We start from the raw sequence: 19,703 nt of genomic DNA, 5'->3' as shown, positions 1-19,703 counted from the left end.
CTATTCATGTCATCGTCTGCTGCCTTCCGGAGTGCATTAACAGAGATCTGGATCAGGAGAGGTGCAACCAGGACTCCAACTGCTGCTCCGATATGGGGTACTGTTACTGCCAGTAATGGCTTAACCCACTGCACCGTAAGTTTTAAATATACAACTGTTTTCTTTATATGGTATCCAGAATATTTTAGAAACAAGGATGTCTACTTCTTGATCATACTATTATGCCCAACTCACAAGGACCTGACATGTACATGTTGCTTTTCCACCATTGTTTCCTGATTTGTTTACAGTTTTAGGGAGGGGGAGAGGGAGAGGGAGAAAGACAGCAATAAACTCAGATCCTCTGTTCATTTCCCTACTGCCTGTGTCAGCCAGGCCCTGGGCCAGGCTGCAACCAGGAGCTGGGAACTCAATTCGTGTGTCCCATGAGGGTGAGTGGTGGAAACTCAACTACTCGATACATCACTGTTGTCTACCCCAGCACTCTCAGGTCTGTATCATCAAGCAGCTGGAACACGGAGCAAGAGCAGAAACCTAATTCTGGTACTCTTGTAAGAGATGTGGGCATCTTGACTTCCAGCTCAAATCCACCATCCAGCACATTCTTTTCACTCACATACTCATAATATATTTCCCGTATGCATCTTGAATAACCATTTTTTTTTCATGACAGGTATGTAATGTACAGATTTGGAAAGGATGAATAAGAAACTAACTTTGGATATCAATATATTTCTGGAATAATTTCATAGTGTTGCTTTTGTATCACAGCGCAATTAATATTATAATGAACAGATTGATAAATGTAAATACTTTCTACCTTTATTTTAATTTCCTCTTCTTCATTCTGTAATTTGGAAGTTATGTTGCAAATTGTCCAAGCAGATGAAAGGGTGGGTTGTATTTGTGATATTTCTGACAGTGGGAGCCCTTTGACCAATACTTTGAGAGATGTAGTTCATACAGGTTGCTTGCATATTTTCTAAGGGGAAAGTTAAGTCTAGTCCACGAATCTATCATTGTTTCTCTTTTTTCCCCAGACATTTGCTTTCATCTTGCACACTAGCGAAAAAATATTTCATGCATATTTTATTTCCTAATTGATCTGGAACATCCATTTCTTAAAATTCACAAGCTCAAATTGATCAGTTTCCTTGTATGCCCATTACATATATTAAAAAAAACCCTTGGAATGACAATCTCACTTTATTTCCAATTTATATCTTAATTAAAACCATGAAAACAATTTGAATCAAAATTTGTTTTCAGTAAATAAGGAGTCAAAGCTGAATGAAGAAGTGCTTTCATTTATTTTTCAAAACACAGCTCCAATAACAATGCGAAGTGTAGCAAATCTCAGAGATGCAGATGATAAAAATAATAGTTTCTACATTGTATACTTGCAGTTAGGCCAGGATATGGCTTATTGTGCATGCTTTGAAAAGTAATATGTTTTGAATTTGACACAAGCCCATAGCACAGAATTTCTAATGAAAACCAGTCATTTCTGTTTCTGCTGTCCCATAGCTCATCCCTATCTCTGAGCCATCTTCACTGGCTTTTGATTTTGTTACAGAGGTTACTCTGTAATGGAAGAAAGTTCTACCTCTACTTAACCACATCAAATAATAGAGAGAAGAAAGGGCAAGCTCCTTCACATCACTATCTCTCAGTTGTCTGGGAAGCTATCTGTTTAATTTTTTTTTAGATCTCCTGAGCATATATGCTAGTGTATGTTCTGACATAGGATGTTGATGTCTGCTTTCAAAAGGAAATCCGCGACAAGCTGCATTTCCCCAAGAAAGGCACCCCTTTGCTCCCCTAGAAGGCAGTGATGAGCATTTCCCTGGAGATGCAGTCCCTTCTTGGGGGCCCCAGTGCGTTTGATGTGGAAGATGTTGGTCTGAGCACAAGGTAGCGGTGGTCCATGACAGAACACCTTTTTCACAGATTGGCTCTTTCCTGTTGGTCACACATATGAAGGCCTCCCTGAATTTGGTTTTTTTTCATAGTGATCCATCACGATTCTTGCCTGTTTTCCTCTTTCCGTTACTGTTGGGAGTTAACTCCCCATCTCAGGAAAGGGGAAGACTACTTTTCAGTATAGTTTTGCAATGATGCTTCATGTCTGGGAAATGAGATTTATTATATCATCACTAGGTAGAGATAATTTTTTCTCTATACTTCCTATCAGATAAAAATGAACAAATATATAGATATATATTTATGTATGTGGATGTGTGTTGGAAGTAGGGAAGAGTATGGGAATATTATTGACACATGCACCAGTTTATACTTCCACAGAAGGATCTTCACAAGCTGACACTCTCCTAAATAAAATGTTATTTCTGTATTTCAAAATCTATATTTAAACGTTTTTATTTTACATGATATATTTTTAAAAAGATTTATTGATTTTTTATTGGAAAGTCAGATATAGAGAGAGGAGGAGACACAGAGAGGAAGATCTTCTGTCCGATGATTCACTCCCCAAGTGACTGCAGTGGCCGGTGCTGTGCTGATCTGAAGCCAGGATCCAGGAACCTCCTCCAGGTCTGCCACGCGGGTGCAGGGTCCCAAGGCTTTGGGCCGTCCTCGACTGCTTTCCCAGACCTCAAGCAGGGAGCTGGATGGGAAGAGGAGCTGCCAGGATTAGAACCAGTGCCCATATGGGATTCCAGCAGGCGCGTTGAAGGTGAGGACTTTAGCCGCTAGGCCACGGTGCCGGGCCCCATGATATGGTTTTAAAAGAAATAGGGATTCACCCCTCCACTTCCCCTTCCTCCCTCTCTATTCTCTCCTTAATTCCACTGTACCATCCACAGTATTACAATAGTATAATCCTTCCAACAGTTGCAAGTCCAACATTTTGCTGTCAAGGTATATATAACAGTTTCATGGATAAAAAGAGTTTATGCCTCCATTTGAAAGTCAGTTGCACAGATAGAAGGAGAGACGGAAAGAGGCTTTCATCAGCTGGTTCACTCCACAGCAGGGCCAGACTGAAGCTGGGGCCCAGTAGTCTCCTCCAGGTGCAGGGACTTAAACACTTGGGCCCTTCTCTGCTGCCTTCCCAGGCCATCAGCAGGGAACTGGTTTGGAGGTGGAACAGGAGTTATTGTATGTTCTGAGCTATTCTCCAAAAAGTCCTTGCCTGTAATGATAATGTCTTACAGTTTTGTCTTTTGCTTTGAGATTTGATTATTTCTGTAGTCTTTGTCTATACTCTTGAGCAACAGTGAATTTTCTACTTGCTGTTTGATGAGTTCTTTATTTACTGAAGGGCTAAGTGTTTATGAAGTAGATTGAAAGTATGTCATTGTAAAGCTTTCCATATGGTCTTACTTAAACTTTAAAGAATAGTTTGCTACTATCTACAAACACTACTACCGGGCCCCTAGAAAGATCCAATACGTCCAAATTTGTTTTGTGTAGGTACCACTGTCTAAAGCTCAAACAGCATAGTTAGACAAATCCTGAATTATGAGTTGATCATAATTTGAGTGATGAAGAAAATAACAATTTATAATTAAAGAAGCAAAATTATAGGGGTGGGGAGAACCCAAGTATCTATGTAATTGTGTCACATAATACAATGTAATTACTGAAGTTAAACAATAAATAATTTAAAAAAAATTATAAATGAAATATCTGTTAATAAATTTCAAATATATTTCAAATAAGAATGCATTTGGATGAAGTGGAAGCTTTTACATCAATGTAATACTTCACAGATTAACTTGTGGCAAACTATGTAACTGCATGGCCACATGAAGAAAAAATCACAGGATATGAATAGAAATGTGAAGTCATTCCGTTAAATACTTTGGAAATTAGGATGATTAACTACCACAAGTACTATAAATAATGTTTTGGAGTATAATGATATAAGAAAATATGCTATATAATATGTGATTGAAATAAAAACAATTAAATAAATTCCGTATTTATATTCTATGTTTTACCTTTAGGAAATCAGGAATGTAATTTTGTAACAAATCTTAATAAACAAGTAGACAGGTGCTTGCATTAGAAGGAACTATATGCACTTTAATTTCTACATAATTGTAGTATCCTCTTTTTGGAGAATAATGACATGAAATACAAAATGTTGGCATACATTTATGTATTTAAAAATAAAACAGAAAATTTATTAAAAGAAATCACAGAACAACTAAAATTACTCTGGGTGATATTAAGACAAAATCTAAATGAGCTTAAACACATTATTATGTAGAATGAGGAAATTTAGTATCATTAAGTTGTCTTACTTTCCAAGATTAATTTAATTTATATGCGGTCTGATTTGTCAACTGTTTATTTCTTCTTCAAGAACCCTTAGAAAAATGACAAAATGACAAAAGTAACAAAAAGAAAAGTTAACTGATTGGTCAATTATTAACACTATTTTTATTCACAGCAAAAAAAATTGTTCTGTAGAGGGCAAACAACAGAAAGGTAAGTTTAAGAATAGAATCCAGAAATAGTTAAATGCATTATTTTATGTGTGTACATGTGTGTATGTACTTGGAGAATTAACACATATAACACATATATACAGAGTTAAGCCTAGACAGTTTATGCAGAAAAAGAAGTTATAATAAGGGCTTTGTGTAATGGCTTCATTGGCTAATCCTCCTCCTCCGAGTGCTGGAATCCCATATGGTTCATGTCCCAGTTACTCCACTTTTCATCGAGTTACCTACTTGTGGCCTGGAAAAGCAGTAGAGAATGGCTCAAACCCTTGGGACCCTGCACTTGTGTGGGAGACCTGGAGAAAGTTCCTGGCTCCTGGCTCCTGGCTTTGGCTCAGCTCAGCTCTGGCCATTGCGGCCACTTGGGGAGTGAACCAGCAGATGGAAGACCTTCCTTTCTGTAACAATGTGCCTTTCCAATAAAAATAAATAAATTTTAAAAAGAAGTTATAATAAATAATAACATTGACATAATTTTATGTTTGGGACAAAATCATGTAGCTGACAATGTGGTAAATAAAGTGTTTCATGTGATTAAATATTAAATTGTAAGGTCAACAGGGATTTACAAAGCAAAAACAGGAGGATATTTTGATCGTTTTCAGGTGCAATGAGAGGCACGTGGGGCAGGTGTGTATCCTAGTGGCTTAAGATGCCGTAGCACACAATCGGGAATTGGGATCCAATTTTCTCTTCTCTTGAATCCAGCTTTCTGCCAGTGCAGACTCTGGGAGGTAACTCCGATTCAGATGCTTGGAACCTTGCCACCCACATGTGTTTCAGGCTCTTGGCTTCAGTTTTGGCCACCCCATCCATTGTGGGAATTTGGGCAGTCAATAAGCAGGTGGAAACTGTCTACTGACCTGTTTGTGGGTCTGGCACTTCCTCTCTGCCTTTGAATCAAATAAATATTTTTTCCCCCTAAAAGAGAGTAAGTTACACAGGGCTATGCTTTTTTTTAAAATTTTATTATTTTTTCCCATTAATTACAATGTATTACACGACACAATTTCATAGGTACTGGGATTCTCCCCCTTCCACCCCAAACCCTCCCCCCGGTGGATTCCTCCATCCTGATGCATAGCCACAGCTCAAGTTCCGCTGGGATTCCCTCATTGCAAGCATTTACCATACACAGAGTTCAGCATAGGGCTATGCTTTTTGAATAAAAAAAATCCCAAGAATTGTATTGGAAAGACAAATATTAAATTTCTTTGAAACTGTGATTGCAAGTGATGCTATGTAAGTTTTTCACATTTATTTTGCAGAGGAGAGGCCAAAAAGTGACGTCACACATTTTACTTTTAATGCCCTACTTTCTGTAGCACTAACTAAAATCAAGATATGCTGTTGGAAGTGCCCTGCAGAGAACTGAAAACGGGGGGACAGCGAAGGAGACTCACTTTGTTAGTAGACGATACCTGTGCTTGTGAAGTCTGAAAACTCATGAACTGAGCGAAGCCTATTGATCGTTACTGCAAAGATATTGGATATTTATAGTGACTAATGGTCACACTTTGGAGATATTTTCAGATACAATGGTTTCCTGCTCTTATTCTTTTTACTCTCTGCTCACCTGTTAGCTTCTCGTACACACTGGCCCGACCGACGGAGATCCCAGCGTATGCATTCACTGCCTAAGCTTTAAGTCATCACATTTTGTACCAGGCATCATCAAGAATTCTGAAGAGCAAGTCTTGGTTGCAAGCATCAGGAACACCCTTTATTTCACAAGGAAATATACGTCTACAGAGATCTCGTCACCTTCCTCTGAAAAATCAGGTACTTATACTTTTTAAGATATTCATTTATTCAAAAGCTGCTATTTTGAGAATTTGTAGTAAAAGTGAATCAATATCATTTAAACAATGATATAGATTTAGAAATAAAGTATGGATTTGGACAGAGAATTAAAATAAAGTATGGATTTAGACAGAGAATTAATATAGAAATGGATGGTAAATGTAGACTTGATTAGATTGGAAAGAAATATTTGGAATGAAAATTATCTGTTTATGGTAAGACACTTGAAGAACAAAAAAATCATAAATTCTGTTGGGAAAAAGTTCAGAAAATCCACGAGTTGATTTATAGCTTAAAGAACACATAGTTCAATACATAGGGACTATTTAGGTTTCAAATCAACCTCAAAGCTTCCTCTGAACCATTTCTCAATATGGTTTTCAGCTACAAGAAATTTAATATATAAATACTCTGCCTGGTGTAAAATGCAAGTTGTTAAAATTCTGAAGTTCAGCAACTGACCTAAGAAATAATCGTGGCCACAGCAAAATCATTCAGACATGGTTTGTGCCCTTAGATTGTGTCAGAGTGAACGGAAGGTGAGGGCAGGAAAGGCAGAAATGTAAAAAGCAATGTGAACCAGGGAGGTGAAGATGGATTCTTACTGAAATAATTGTGAACATGTTGTAAACGAGTTAGAACTTAAGCCATCTTTTAGACAACTTCCTAAAACTGATGGGACAACATAGGAGAACAAAGCAAGGGAAAGACAAACATCAGAAAGCTTTCCTCGAAGAAGGGAGAGGCGTAAGAGGAGATCAGAAGTGAAGAGAGCAGAACAGAGAAGCTGAGTGGAGTCTGTGAAGGTGGATGTAGGTCCTGTGGGATATAGGACTGCCAAGGGTTTAGTGCAAGTGAAATATAGAGGGCACACATATCAGAACATTTAGAAACTTCCATTCATGATGCAGTGACTATCAGATAACTCAGTGTGTATCATCACTTGTTTAAACAAATGAGTTAAAGACCAAGAGATCTGCCCTAAATCTGATCTACTTCAGAGTTAATCTATTTTTAGCAATACTTTCTAATTTAAAAGAAGCTACAAATCTTTCACTGGGCTTAGCTAAGAACAATCTGTTTTTATAGTTTTTTTTTTTAAGATTTACTTATTTTTATTGGAAAGGCGGATCATATTTACAGAGAGGAGAGACAAAGATTTTGCACCCTCTGGTTCACTCCCCAAGTGGCTGCAATGATCAGAAATGAGCTGATCTGAAGCCAGGAGCCTGGAGTTTCTTCTGGGTCTTCCATTTAGGTGAAGGATCCCAAGGCTTTGAGCCATCCTCTACAGCTTTCCCAGACTACAAGCAGGGAGCTGGATGGGAAGTGGAGCAGCTAGGGCATGAATTGGTGCCCATTTGGGATCCTGGGACGTACAAAGCAAGGCTTTAGCCACCGGGCCATCTTGCTGGGATCTATAGTCTGTTCTAGTAGAAGCTTTTCTACAGTCCTTGGATTTAAATAAATCTCTTGTGTTACTTTAAATTCAACTCCGCTTCTCAGAAATGGAAGATCACAGGGTGACATACACTGAGGTGAAAATCCAGTCTCCGTCCCGTTCGCAGAGAACCCCTGGAATGTCTGAAACCAAAAGCACCACCCGTTTTGAATATCCAGGTTTGTGGCTTTTTTACTTTTATTTTTATTATTTTACTCCATGTTTTAAAAAGTGACTTATTTATATTTTTATGAGAGAGAGAAAGAGAGTGTGAGCTTCCATCTTGAGATTTACTCCCCAGCAGTCAGGACAGGGCCAGTGTACAATTCAATCTGAGTCTGCACCGTGAGTGGCAGATACTCAAGTACTTGAGGCAAACCTGCTTCTTCCCATGATGCAGATTCAACCTGTTCTCTCAACAGTCTATGAAAACGAGTGAGAGAGATGGGAAGCTAGAGCAGAAAAGGAGACAGAGAAGTTGTTTGCTGGCTTGTTTTCTTGTCTTCAGTTGAATAGACTTAAGATCACAGGGTCATGAGATGGTTTGAAGGAGTTGGACTTAGAAGGGGGACTGAGCAGTGTGCTGGGTGATGGGGAAGAGATTTCTTAGTGTAATCAGAAGGGGGCAAATAACAGAAAATACTGGAATACTTTGCTGCATTTGAATACTTACAGTTTCTATATCAAAGTCTTAAAAAGAACATACAAGTGATGAAATGAACTCAGGTATATTTGCCAAGAGGCTGACACATTGAATACATGATTGCCTCATCAAAATAATTATGTGTAATTTACAACCTGGCAATAACAAAGATGGTAAGAGATTGCTCACCATAATAATAGTTACACTTAATAGTAACTAAAAAAAAAAAGAAGTTAAAATTCGGTTGCTGAAAATGAAAAGTAACACTACAAAGCCAAAAATGTTTGTTATGAAATTTTGAATTTTAAACTTGAAAGTAAAAGATAATGGGAAGTTTGTTATTTCCTTACTATAAAATTGGGATTCAGCGCTCAAGAAAGTTTGAACAGTAAGATAATTTTTCTAGAAGTGTGGACATTATCATATCAAATCATAGAGACTTAAAATGTAATCTATAAAACCCAAAATGTATTTAAACCAAATAGACATAGTGAAGATAATAAGACAAAGTGATGATAGTACAGTTTCTGAGTGGACTAATTAGTAATAAGACCTTTCGGTTTTCTTCTTTCATTTATCATATTCTGAAGTCATTCCATATAATTTTTAAATATTTCATTTTAGGAAGGAGAAATGTCATATAGTAAAACTTACATTAAAGGCCTGGTGCTGCAGTGCAACTGGCTAATTCTCCATTTCCAAGCGCCACAATCTCATATAGCCAGTTTGTGTTTTGGCTGCTCCAGTTTCCATCCAGCTGCTTACTTGTGCCCTGGGAAGCAGTGGAGGACGGTTTGAAGCCTTGGGACCCTATACCCGCATGGGAGACCTAGAAGAAGCTCCTGGCTCCTGGCTGCAGATTGTCTCACTCACAGAGTAAATCAGTGAATGAAAGATCTGTCTCTCTGTCTCTCTCTGTAAATCTTTCCAATAAAAATAAATAAATCTTCAAAAAATTTACATTAAGACCATTAGCTCCAGAACAATTTCAAGCAAAATGTGCAAAACTATAGTTCTCATGCAAGGTCTATACCTCTCTGGAATTTGCCTATGAAATAATCTTTTAAAAGATTTATTTATTTTACTTGAAAGTCAGAGTTACATAGAGGGAGAGGTATAGAAAGAGGTCTTCTATCTGCTGGTCCATGTGCCAAATGGCTGAAATGGTTAGAGCTAGGCCAGTTCAAAGCTGGTAGCCAGGAGCCTCTTCTGGATCTCCTACATGAATGGGTGCGTGGGGAGGAATGGAATTGTGCCATCCTATACTGCTTTTCCAGGACAACAGTAGGAACTGGAGTGGAAGTGGAGAGGCTGGGACTAGAATTGGCATTTACACATGATCCTGGCACAATAGGTAGAGGATTAGCTTCATGTGCCACCATGCCCATCCTGAAATTATTTGTAGAAACTGTGCATAAACACATAGAAGTTTATCTTGAACTGTTTCTCACTTTGTGATAGATGTCTCTGCCTCATTGCTGCCATGGAAGTTAACAGCACTGGTTCTGAGTCTGGTCTGCCTGGGCCTGCTTTTGTCTGTTGGAATCCTGGCCAAGCTGAGTAAGTCCCCGCAATTCAGGAAGTTGGCTTTTCCTCACTGTTAGCCTCATGTATGTTTTATCAACATTCTCATTTCCTAGGCATGGCTGTATTCTAGTTGTGTTTTGGTACCAGGAGATCATTTTAAGTGCCACGTGAAATGACTATGCTCTTATTCTTTAATCGTTAGGGTCGTTGATTTTATCTCATCTACTGGCAATATCTACTTTCTTTTATTGGCCCATTTTTTTCTTATTTGTTATTTTAAAACATCCTTTTTTATTATTTTGAATATTTATTTGAGAGAGGTGGAGAGAGAAATCTTCCATCTGCCTTTTTACCCCTCAAATGGCTGCAAAGGCTGGGACTTGGCCACCTTCATCAGCTTTCTAGATGCATTAGCTGGGAGCTGGATGGAAAGCAGAATTATTGGACTTGAATTAGCTTGTCAAAGTGGATGAATTGTTGAAGGTGGCAGTTTAATCCTCTGAGCCACCGTGTAGACCCCAAAACTTCTTGTTATTTTTAAATTTGAGGCTCTGATGACAGACACCAGACAGCAGAGCACACTCCCATATTCTGGTTCACTTCCTTGATGGCCACTACAGGCAGGTCGGGCTGAATCCAGGAGCTAGGACATCCACTTGGGTACCTCCCATGGATGGTAGGGCACCAAGTACATGAACTGTCATCTGCTGTATTTTCTTGTTTTCTTGCACATCCGCAGGAAGCTGGAATCAAGAGCTGGAGCTAAATCAACTTAGCCTCTACAATATGTGCTACTGGCATCTTCACTGCTAGTTTGAATGCCTGCTGCTACCTGGGACATCATTAATTGTTTTTAATTTTTAAAATTAAATTAATTAATTAAAAAATCTTTAATTTTATTGCCTGTTGTTTTTATCACATGCTTGAGCTTACCTCAGAATTACCTCAGAGAAATCTTCCTTATGAGAGTCAGTTGCTCAGCAGTTAATAAATTAATTTCTAGTATGTTAAATTCCCTGTGAGGCCTGTATTATGATATTTGCAGATAATCTCCAAATCATCATACATGTGTGGAAATTATTGATAATGTGTTATTGTAATTATTGATGGTCTTTTTACAAATATTGTGTCTTATGCAGTGTCGTTTATTTTAGCTTAAATTCAATAAAACAAACTGATGTTTGATATTTGTTTCTTAGTAGCAGAGAGCACTTCCAAAAATCTCAATTTTAGCCAGGAAAGAGATCCAAAAGGATTGATTTCAGGAAATTCAGAGATTCAACAGCCATCAACAAAAGGTAAGTGTATTTAAGATTAAGATCAGGAGGTTTCCAAGAGTTAAAAAATAACTATTTGTGTGTGCATCATTTTGCATGTAACAGATGAATGAATGTGTAAATAAGTGATTTAGTAAGTGCTATATACCCAGAAGGCATCGTGTTATATATTTAGACACAAGTTCCCTAAGAACCCACTCAATTTGGAGTTATTGGTAGTGCTGACTTGATGCCAAAAACTGTTCTATTAGGATTGTTTTGTCTCAATGCATATCTTATTTGTATGCATCATTTTAAAGATTTATTTATTTTATTTTGAAAGGCAGATCAGATATTATGGAGATCGGAAAGACAGAGAGAACGATCTTCCATCCACTGATTCACTCCCCAGTGGTCACAGTGGGCAGAGCTGAACCAACCTAGAGCCAGAAGTCAGGAGCATCTTCTGAGAAATCTCCCAAGCCAACAGAGTCCTAAAATTTGGGCCGTCCTTGACAACTTTCACAGAGCACATGCAGGGAGCTGTTTAGGAAGTGGAGCAAATGGGACACTGAACTGGAGCCCATATGGGATCCTGGTGCTTGCAAGGCCAGGTTTTAGCCATAGAGTTGTCATCTTACTATGATTGAAATGAGTTAGCAGGAAGCCACATCAAATTGTGTGAATATATTTTATCTCTTAGTTTATGTATGGCTTACTTTCCATGCAATTACCACACCAACATTTTAAACAGAAATGCTGTCACAAGGCACTTAGGGATATTCTGATTTTTCTTTAGTGTCGCGGTGTCAGCCCTGTGATGAGAACTGGCAGCAGCAGGGCAAGTACTGCTACTCCTTTTCTAGAAATCTGATTCCATGGAGAGATTGTCAAAGCCACTGTTCAGCCTTACATTCAAGCTTTCTTAAGTTTAATGTGGAAAAAGAGCTGGTAAGGACAAGTGTACATTTCTTACATTTTAGTAATCTTCTCCAGGAGAGAGATATATATTTTTAAGAGTATGTCTTCTTCCTTGCTATTCCAACACAGGCAACATCATATACCCCTCTGGTTATGCTGTTCTGTTGCATCAGCCCTCTGGGTTCCTAGGAGAAGGCTCCTAGTCTGAAGCCTTTGTGCAAAATTGATGCTCATCTGAACTCTTGCTTCTTTCCTCGGTCTCCTACCTTACCGTGGCTTCCCGTCACTTCCAGTTCTGTGTGTTCATTTATGTGTTCCTGAAAGTGTAATTCAGTGTGTTCCAATTGGACTCTTTCCCTCTGACCCTTGGCGTTTTCTCTGCTAAATCTCGGTTATCGTAGAACCAGAACACCTGCACACATTTTGTGATCACCTGATCCTGTGCGAGTCCTTGACAAGTGCTGCTATTGGACCCTGTACTTCCCTTTTCTGACATTGCTTAACCATCTGCTTTCCTATCTAAGAGATTCTTATTTAACGAGACTACTTACTGACCTTCCATACTCAATATCTAGTATAAATGCAGAATATGGTAAAAACTTTCATAATGTTTGGTTGATGAATTAACATGTATGTGGTTGCTGGTGGGAAACAAATCTCGAGTGCGGTTGTATCACAGTTGTATATTTCAGACAAAATGAAAGTTCACCATAGCAATGAAGCTCTCTCAATCTTTTTTGCACCCAGCCAATGAATTAATGATGTCAGATGCAATTTTTTCCCTGTATTTATTGCATCCAGGAGTTTTTGGGAAGATTGTCAAAAAGGGAATGTTATAATAATGAGAAGAACTTTGGGATCAGTTTGTACTTCAATAGCAGCCAGATGAAGTGGGTTTGGCTGGATGGCTCAGTTTTTATGTTGGACAAGTAAGTATGCTCCTAGTCTTTTAGAGCACTACTTGTAGGACTGTCATGTTAATTAATTAATGTCATGTGATGAGATGTAAAATTCTATGTCTTGTGGTTCCATGATACAGCTAAAAAGAGAAAATAGGATGAGGTGGAAGATAGTAAAGCAAAATTCTTTTAGCAGCATGCTAAGAAGTTACTCAAGCAAGCTCAAGAAATGTCTGCTGACATCTTAAGAAGCTTTTGTTGTTGTTTTTATTGTTAAACTTTGTTTATTTCTAATGCTTACAATGTTAGTAACCTAGTATGTATTAGTGCATTGTAAAACATAAAAGTAGTTACACTATCAGTCGTTAGGTGATCCAAAACATATTGTAGAGCCTTATGAAGTATAAGAGGCTATAAGGAAGGAATTGAAATTCACAAATAGTGCTTGCTTTTACAGCACATCTACCAAAATTGGAATGAAATTCACAAATAAATTTCAGATATTTTTGCAGTATCTACCTTACATTTGCCATTTCTATGTCAGTGACTTAGCAGAGAAATATTGTTTTGAGGCTCCCTTCTCTGAGATCTGTTTGCTTGCTTTTGAATGGATCAAATACTCTTTATTGTTTCTTTAATACTTAATCAATTGGGAGTAACTTTGCTTGAATGCATTGAAGTGCCAAATACATTTTAATCTATAATCTAACTTCTTTTTTCTTTCAGGCCTGAATTACAGAGACCTGACCATATCCATAATCAATGTAAATTTATTAGAAATGGCAGGTTAATTGATGGTAGTTGTGAAGAGCATGTGTATTGTATGTGTAAGAAGACAACCTATGGACATTAAATTTTTAAAGATTAAAAATAAAGGAAATGGTGAAAGTTTTGTGAGATAATTTTTTACCTCATTAAAGAAAGTCAATGATTATGTGAAAGCATTTCTCTTTCGTGTGTTAAATTCCATGTATATTATCCATAATATACACATTAATTTATTTGAAGCATAATAACCAAAAGATTCAAATGTAAGCTATCTTGATGGAGAACCTGACATGAAGAGCAGTAAGATTGGAAGGATGAAGTGTGAGAACAGTGAAGTTTAGGTGCTGTGCTGCAGCTGTGTCAGTACCTGCGTGTCTGCATCCTGGCTCCTGGCTGCAGATTGGCTCACTTGGAGAGTAAATCAGTGGATGAAACATCTTTCTCCCTGTCTCTCTTTCTCTCTGTAAATGTTTCCAATAAAAATAAATAAATCTTTAAAAAATTTACATTAAGACCATTAGTCACATGATCCGTTTTTATATCAAAATTGCTTTCTCATTTCCTGTGTGTGTGTGTGTGTGTGTGTGTGTGTGTGCTTTTTTGTTTTGTCTCTGGTAGGGATGCTGTCTTTGGATGTGTCCAATTGCATGTCTCTGTAACTCTACATCTCTGAAATAAGTAAAAACAAAATTTTGAAAATGAGATAGAGAGCAAACAGGGAACTCTTTGTTGGACATAAAATTCAAAATTGGTATTGTAAAGATGGGGATATTGGATTCTGTGGAAATTTTGAAAGTAAATGAAGACTTATATTTCACATTTATTTTTGGGGGGACAGATGAGAAAGTGATATTAAAAACATTTGCTTTGATGCCCTGCCTTCTAGAACAGTAGATTGAAAGTAGGCTCTCATGTTTAGAAATCCCTTTAGAGAATTGAAAAAGGGATAACAGTGAAGGGACTGTTGCTCCTGATAGATAATACTCTGTTTCATGAACTCTGAAAACCCAGGAATCAAGTGAAAAGCAGCTTGATTAAATGTAACAGACAGTTATAGTAAATAAGAGCCAGATTGGTGCAGTGCAAGAAAGACTCCAACCCTGTTACACTCTTAGATGCAACTGTTTCCTGTGTGGTTGTGTCTAGGGAGCTCTTATTCATTCTTGCATCCTGTGCTCACCTGTTTAGTTTTTCACTAGAGACAGACTGACACACAATCTGCCACGCATCTATTGTTTGTTGTTTGAAGTCAGTCTTGAATTTTATGTCAAGAATCATGAAGAATTCTTAAGTGCAGATTTTTGTGGCAAATATTAGGATACCTTCTTTCCAGGAACTATACATTCTGCAAAGATCATTCTTCATTCCTCTGAAAATCAGGTACTTATATTTTTTCAAGGTATTATTTATTTATTCAAATCCCAATGTTTATATAGTTTTCAGCAAATCAACAGAAGATGGATGCTGATAGAAAGCTTTAGAGGAAAGTAAATATGGATTCGGGGGTGGGGAGAATCAATAGAGGAATAAATGAGAAAATGCAGACTTGAATATATTGTGCCTTCTCATGATAAATCACAGTTATATGTTTATGAGGGAAAATTGAAAATGAAATCTTGATAGCTTTGTGAGAAGATATTTGGAGAACATAAACAAACCAAAAATTCTGCTGGGAAAAATTCAGAGAGGCCACCAGCTGATTCACACTTTAAGAATTACACCAAGAAGCCGCGCATTTTGGGGCATTAAATCATTATCAAAGCATCTTTAGAAACGTTTCCAGATTTTTTTTTTTGGTGAGTTTCAATGAATTTAATAGTAAAATATCTAGTTTGAGCTAAAGCAGCAGTTGTTGGAAGTCTAAAGCTCACCAACTGAACAAAGAAGTAACTGTGGCTGTAACAAAATCTTTCAATATTAGTTCTTTATACCATTCTCTATACCTACGCTTAGGTAGAAGAATGATGGACTTGTGACTGTTGTTGAGGGACTAAACTCTGTTACAAGATAGGGAAAAACAGTGGGGTGGGAGAGAGTGTGGGAGGATGAAAGAGAAGTTCTGAGCCTAGAATTGTATCATGAGAACAAAGAATTGAAGAAAAACAACCCAATGCCCTCAAAAAGCAAACTAGTTCTGTTTCCAAGTAATCATAGTGAAGAGAGTGGCGTAGAATAGAAAGGAAGGTGACGACTGAATGCAATAGAAACGTGTAAAGTAAGTGGAATCATGGAGGAAGATGTGCTCTCTTACTGACATATTTGAAAATGTCGTAGAACAGGTAGGATTTGACATTTTAAATAATTGCCTGATTGGTCAATATTGGAGGACAAAGCATCAACACGAGCAACATCAGAAGGAAGAGGCTTCCTGGCAGCAGGTAGAGCCAAAGAGGAGTTGTAAGTGCAGAGGACAGAAGAGAGCTTTGAAGTGAAGCCTGTGAGTGTAGAAGTAGGGGCTGCAATGTGGTGGGAGCAGCACGGGAGGGAGGGTCCTAGTTCTAATCTGTATTTAAACTTTATTTTCACTGGCTATCATCCAGCTCATATGATGATATTCATACTTCAAAAATGTTTGAATGAAATTTCTCAAATGGTATACTGTAATAACTTATAGTTGATAATAATTTTAAAAAATTGGACTGCAACTTTATTTTCAGGTAAAAATCAACAGAAATTGAAGTATGTCTACAACAATTGAAGAAAAAGAAATTGTTATACAGAGTTGTATTCCCTGGCCTGGAATGGGGACTATTTCATTCCAAATACAAGTACATCAGTCCCTCTGTAGAGAAAACTTCACTTGAGATTGGAGAAGTTTTATGTAACAATGTTCTGTAACTTGAAAAGAACTGCAAAATTTGTGTTGGACTTAAACAAGAATAATCCACTTATATCATGTATTTCAGTGGTCGTTTATCCAAGAATTTAATTTTTTGTGCAACTTTTTTTACCTTTCTGATTCTCAGAGATGAGAGGAAAAAGGGGGCCACATTCTGAATGTCAAATTCAATATCCATCCCATCTGCTGAGAACACCTGCAGTGGCTGAAATCAAAGGGACCGCCAGTTTCAGACGTCAAGGTTAGTGACTTTCAAGTTCATTGTATTATTTTACATCATGTGTAACTTTAAAAAAAATTTATCATTGCATTTACTTGGAACCATGATCAAGACAGATGAACGAGTAAAGTTGGACATATCCCATTTGCTGCTTGCTACCCAAATATCTGAGCAACTGGAGCTGGGCCAGCCTGAGGCCAGAAGCCTGGAGCTTGGTCTTGATCTCCAGTGTGGGTGGCAGGGATTCAAGCACCCGAGCCATGCTTGCCGCCCAGGGTGACATGAGCAGGAAGCAGGGGTCAGAATCAGACATTCTGGTATGGAAAGCAAGTGCCCCTACTCCCTGCTTTAAAACACTGTCTAAAAATATATCCTTAATCAAAACTGCAAATGAACAAACTTTCATGTGCAAGCACAACTGTAATCTTCTTATTTAGATAAATGTGAATGTGGACTTAGAAAAGTATGCATTGTTTCCTAAGATCTTAGTAATACAGATTAAATAAAGACATCTTGAGTAGAGACTTTGCCTAAAGTTATCTCATTTGACCTATTTTTTCTTTTGACACAATGAGGAAACTACAATGACTAATTTGAGAGCCAAGGATAAGTCAAGTGTTGATTCATAGCTCCTGTGTCGTTGTGGCTGATTATTTCTATTTAATTTATAAAATCATACCTGCCATCATCACATGTATGTATATCTGAAACAGTATTTTACAATGATTATGCCTCTTCCTCACTCTCATTTAATCTCATCATTTATTTGTCACACCGCTATTTATATTTTGGGTAAAAGTATAATGGTATTTATCATTTTGTTCTTAAAGCATTGTTTACAATGGTATTAGCATTGTGCTCTTAAAGCTGTTCATATAATATTTATGAAAATTATTCCCTCTAAATGAAAAAAATTAGAAATTGGTGTTAGCTAATGACTTCTTGTTTGTAGCCTTCTTATGTTGTGACAAGTCCTTTGATGCTTAATTTGGTCAGAATTTTTATCATGAAGGGACGTTGAATTTTATCAAATCTTCTTTCTGCCTTGTTGGGGTGATCATGTGATTTTGTTTTTCACTCTGTTAATGCGATGTATCACAGATATTGATTTATATGTGCTGAACAGTCCCTGCATCCCTGGAATCTATCCCACTAGCTTGTGGTGAACAATCTTTTAAGGTACTGTTCTATTCGTGAGGCTAGCATATTATTTAGGATTTTCACATCTGTGCCATCAAGGATATAGACCTGTAGCTTCCTTTTTTGTTATGTCCTTGTCTAGTTTTGTCATCCGGGTAATTCTGGCCTTCTAGGCTGATTTTAGATGAATTCTTTCCTCTTTTAATGTTTAAATAGCTTGAGAAGGAGTGCTATTAGTTTGGTAGGATTGATCAGTGAAGCCAGCCTGACTGGGCTTTTTTTGATGGGAGATTTTAAAAAATTGGTACTACTGATTCACTCTCACTGCCTGTGTTTGGTCTGTCATTTTATTTCCTCATGATCCAAGCTGAGTAAGTTGTACATGTCAAAGAATTTGTTCAATTCTTCTAGCTCATCAAACCTGTTGCTGAACAGCTGTTCGTGGTGATTTCCAGCAGTCCACTGTGGTGCTTGCTTTTGTTTCATCACGTAGGTTGTAGGATGCTGCTCTTCACTTCAGTATGTTTCAAGATATTTTAAACTATCTCCATGGATTTCTTGCCTGAGTCATTGGTTTGTTCAGGAGGATGCTCTGTAATTCACATATATTCATGCTGTTCACAACATTCTTTTTATGGATTTCTGGACTATTTGCATCCTGGTCAGAAAAAACACTCAAGTTGCTTTCTATTCTCTTTAATTTGTTGAGCCTCTTTTTGTGACTTCCCATAGGATCTGTGCTGGGGAATGTTCCATGTGCTGTTGGGAGCAATGTGGGTGATGGAGGGAAAAGAGAGGGTTGGGCGTAAGAGGGACAATTCAACGGGTTCTCTTAACCAGCTGTGAAAGGAGTGAGTGAGATAATTGGGAAGTCAGAGTAGAAAGGGAGTCAGAGAGGTGTTTGTTTTCTTGTTCTGGGTTGAATAGACTTTAGTCACAGAGTCACGAGATGGTTTTAAAAATAGGTGGATTCGAAAGGGAGACTGAGCAATGTGCCAGTTGTTGGGGAAGAGATTTTTCAGTTTAATCAGAATGGGATAAATAACAAAATATCCTGGAATGCTTTCATATATTAAAAAACAAAGTTTGTATACTAAACTTTTAAAATAATTATTTATTTTCATTTGAAAGGCAGAAGTATATAGAGAAAAAGATAAACAAGAGAGAGAGATCTTCTATTCACATTTAAATACTGAAATGGGCACAAGGGCCTGAGCTGGTTCTGTCCAAAGCCAGGAGCCGGAAGCTTCTCTCAGGTCTCCCATGCAGGTGCAGAGGTCCAAGAGCTTGGGCCATCCTCTCATGATTTCCCAGGCACGTTATCAAGGAGCTGGGTCTGAAGAGGTACAGTGGGGACCTGCACCATCCTCTGCAAGGTATACTAATACCATAGGCAAAAGCTTAATTCGATATTACATGGTGTGGCCCTCTGTACCAAACATTTAAAAGAGACCCCAATATTGAAAAAAAAAAGAGTGCTATGTGAAAAGGGTAAAAGAAAGTCAGGAGTATTTATCAAGGCTTAATACATTGAATATGTGATAGACTCATCAAAAAAGTATTTGTAGTGTCTACTCACCAATAAGAACAATGATAGCAGAGTATTCACATCAAACATCAGAATAGCTTTACTAGTTTCTGACAAAACAAATTATTTTTAAAGATTTATTTATTTTATTACAATGTCAGATATACAGAGAGGAGGAGAGACAGAGAGGAAAATCTTCCGTCTGATGTTTCACTCCCCAAATGAGCTGCAACAGCCGGTGCA

The 19,703-nt window shown here is 37.6% G+C and overlaps 1 protein-coding gene across 1 annotated transcript; it reads left to right on the top strand.

The window, feature by feature from the left end:
- Positions 1-352: 352 nt before the first annotated feature.
- Positions 353-18,105, top strand: LOC131478103 (C-type lectin domain family 7 member A-like). Its single transcript, XM_058655697.1, has 8 exons — positions 353-805; positions 6,059-6,257; positions 7,785-7,898; positions 9,824-9,922; positions 11,089-11,187; positions 11,945-12,096; positions 12,868-12,995; positions 18,075-18,105. Exons 1-8 carry the CDS (start codon positions 788-790, stop codon positions 18,103-18,105), a joined length of 840 nt encoding a protein of 279 aa, XP_058511680.1. The 5' UTR covers positions 353-787.
- The last annotated feature ends 1,598 nt before the right edge of the window (positions 18,106-19,703 follow it).

This window comes from Ochotona princeps, chromosome 27 (assembly GCF_030435755.1).
Source record: "Ochotona princeps isolate mOchPri1 chromosome 27, mOchPri1.hap1, whole genome shotgun sequence".
NCBI classification, from domain to species: domain Eukaryota; kingdom Metazoa; phylum Chordata; class Mammalia; order Lagomorpha; family Ochotonidae; genus Ochotona; species Ochotona princeps.
Note: the sequence above shows the minus strand (reverse complement) of the source record. Positions and strands in the feature narration are given on the sequence as shown.

Bases quoted from the DNA above. Each gene is read 5' to 3' on its own strand.
- LOC131478103 (XM_058655697.1), top strand. The intron at 6,258-7,784 runs GTACTTATACTT...TCCGCTTCTCAG, and splicing joins ACCTTCCTCTGAAAAATCAG to AAATGGAAGATCACAGGGTG. The intron at 7,899-9,823 runs GTTTGTGGCTTT...ACTTTGTGATAG, and splicing joins CACCCGTTTTGAATATCCAG to ATGTCTCTGCCTCATTGCTG.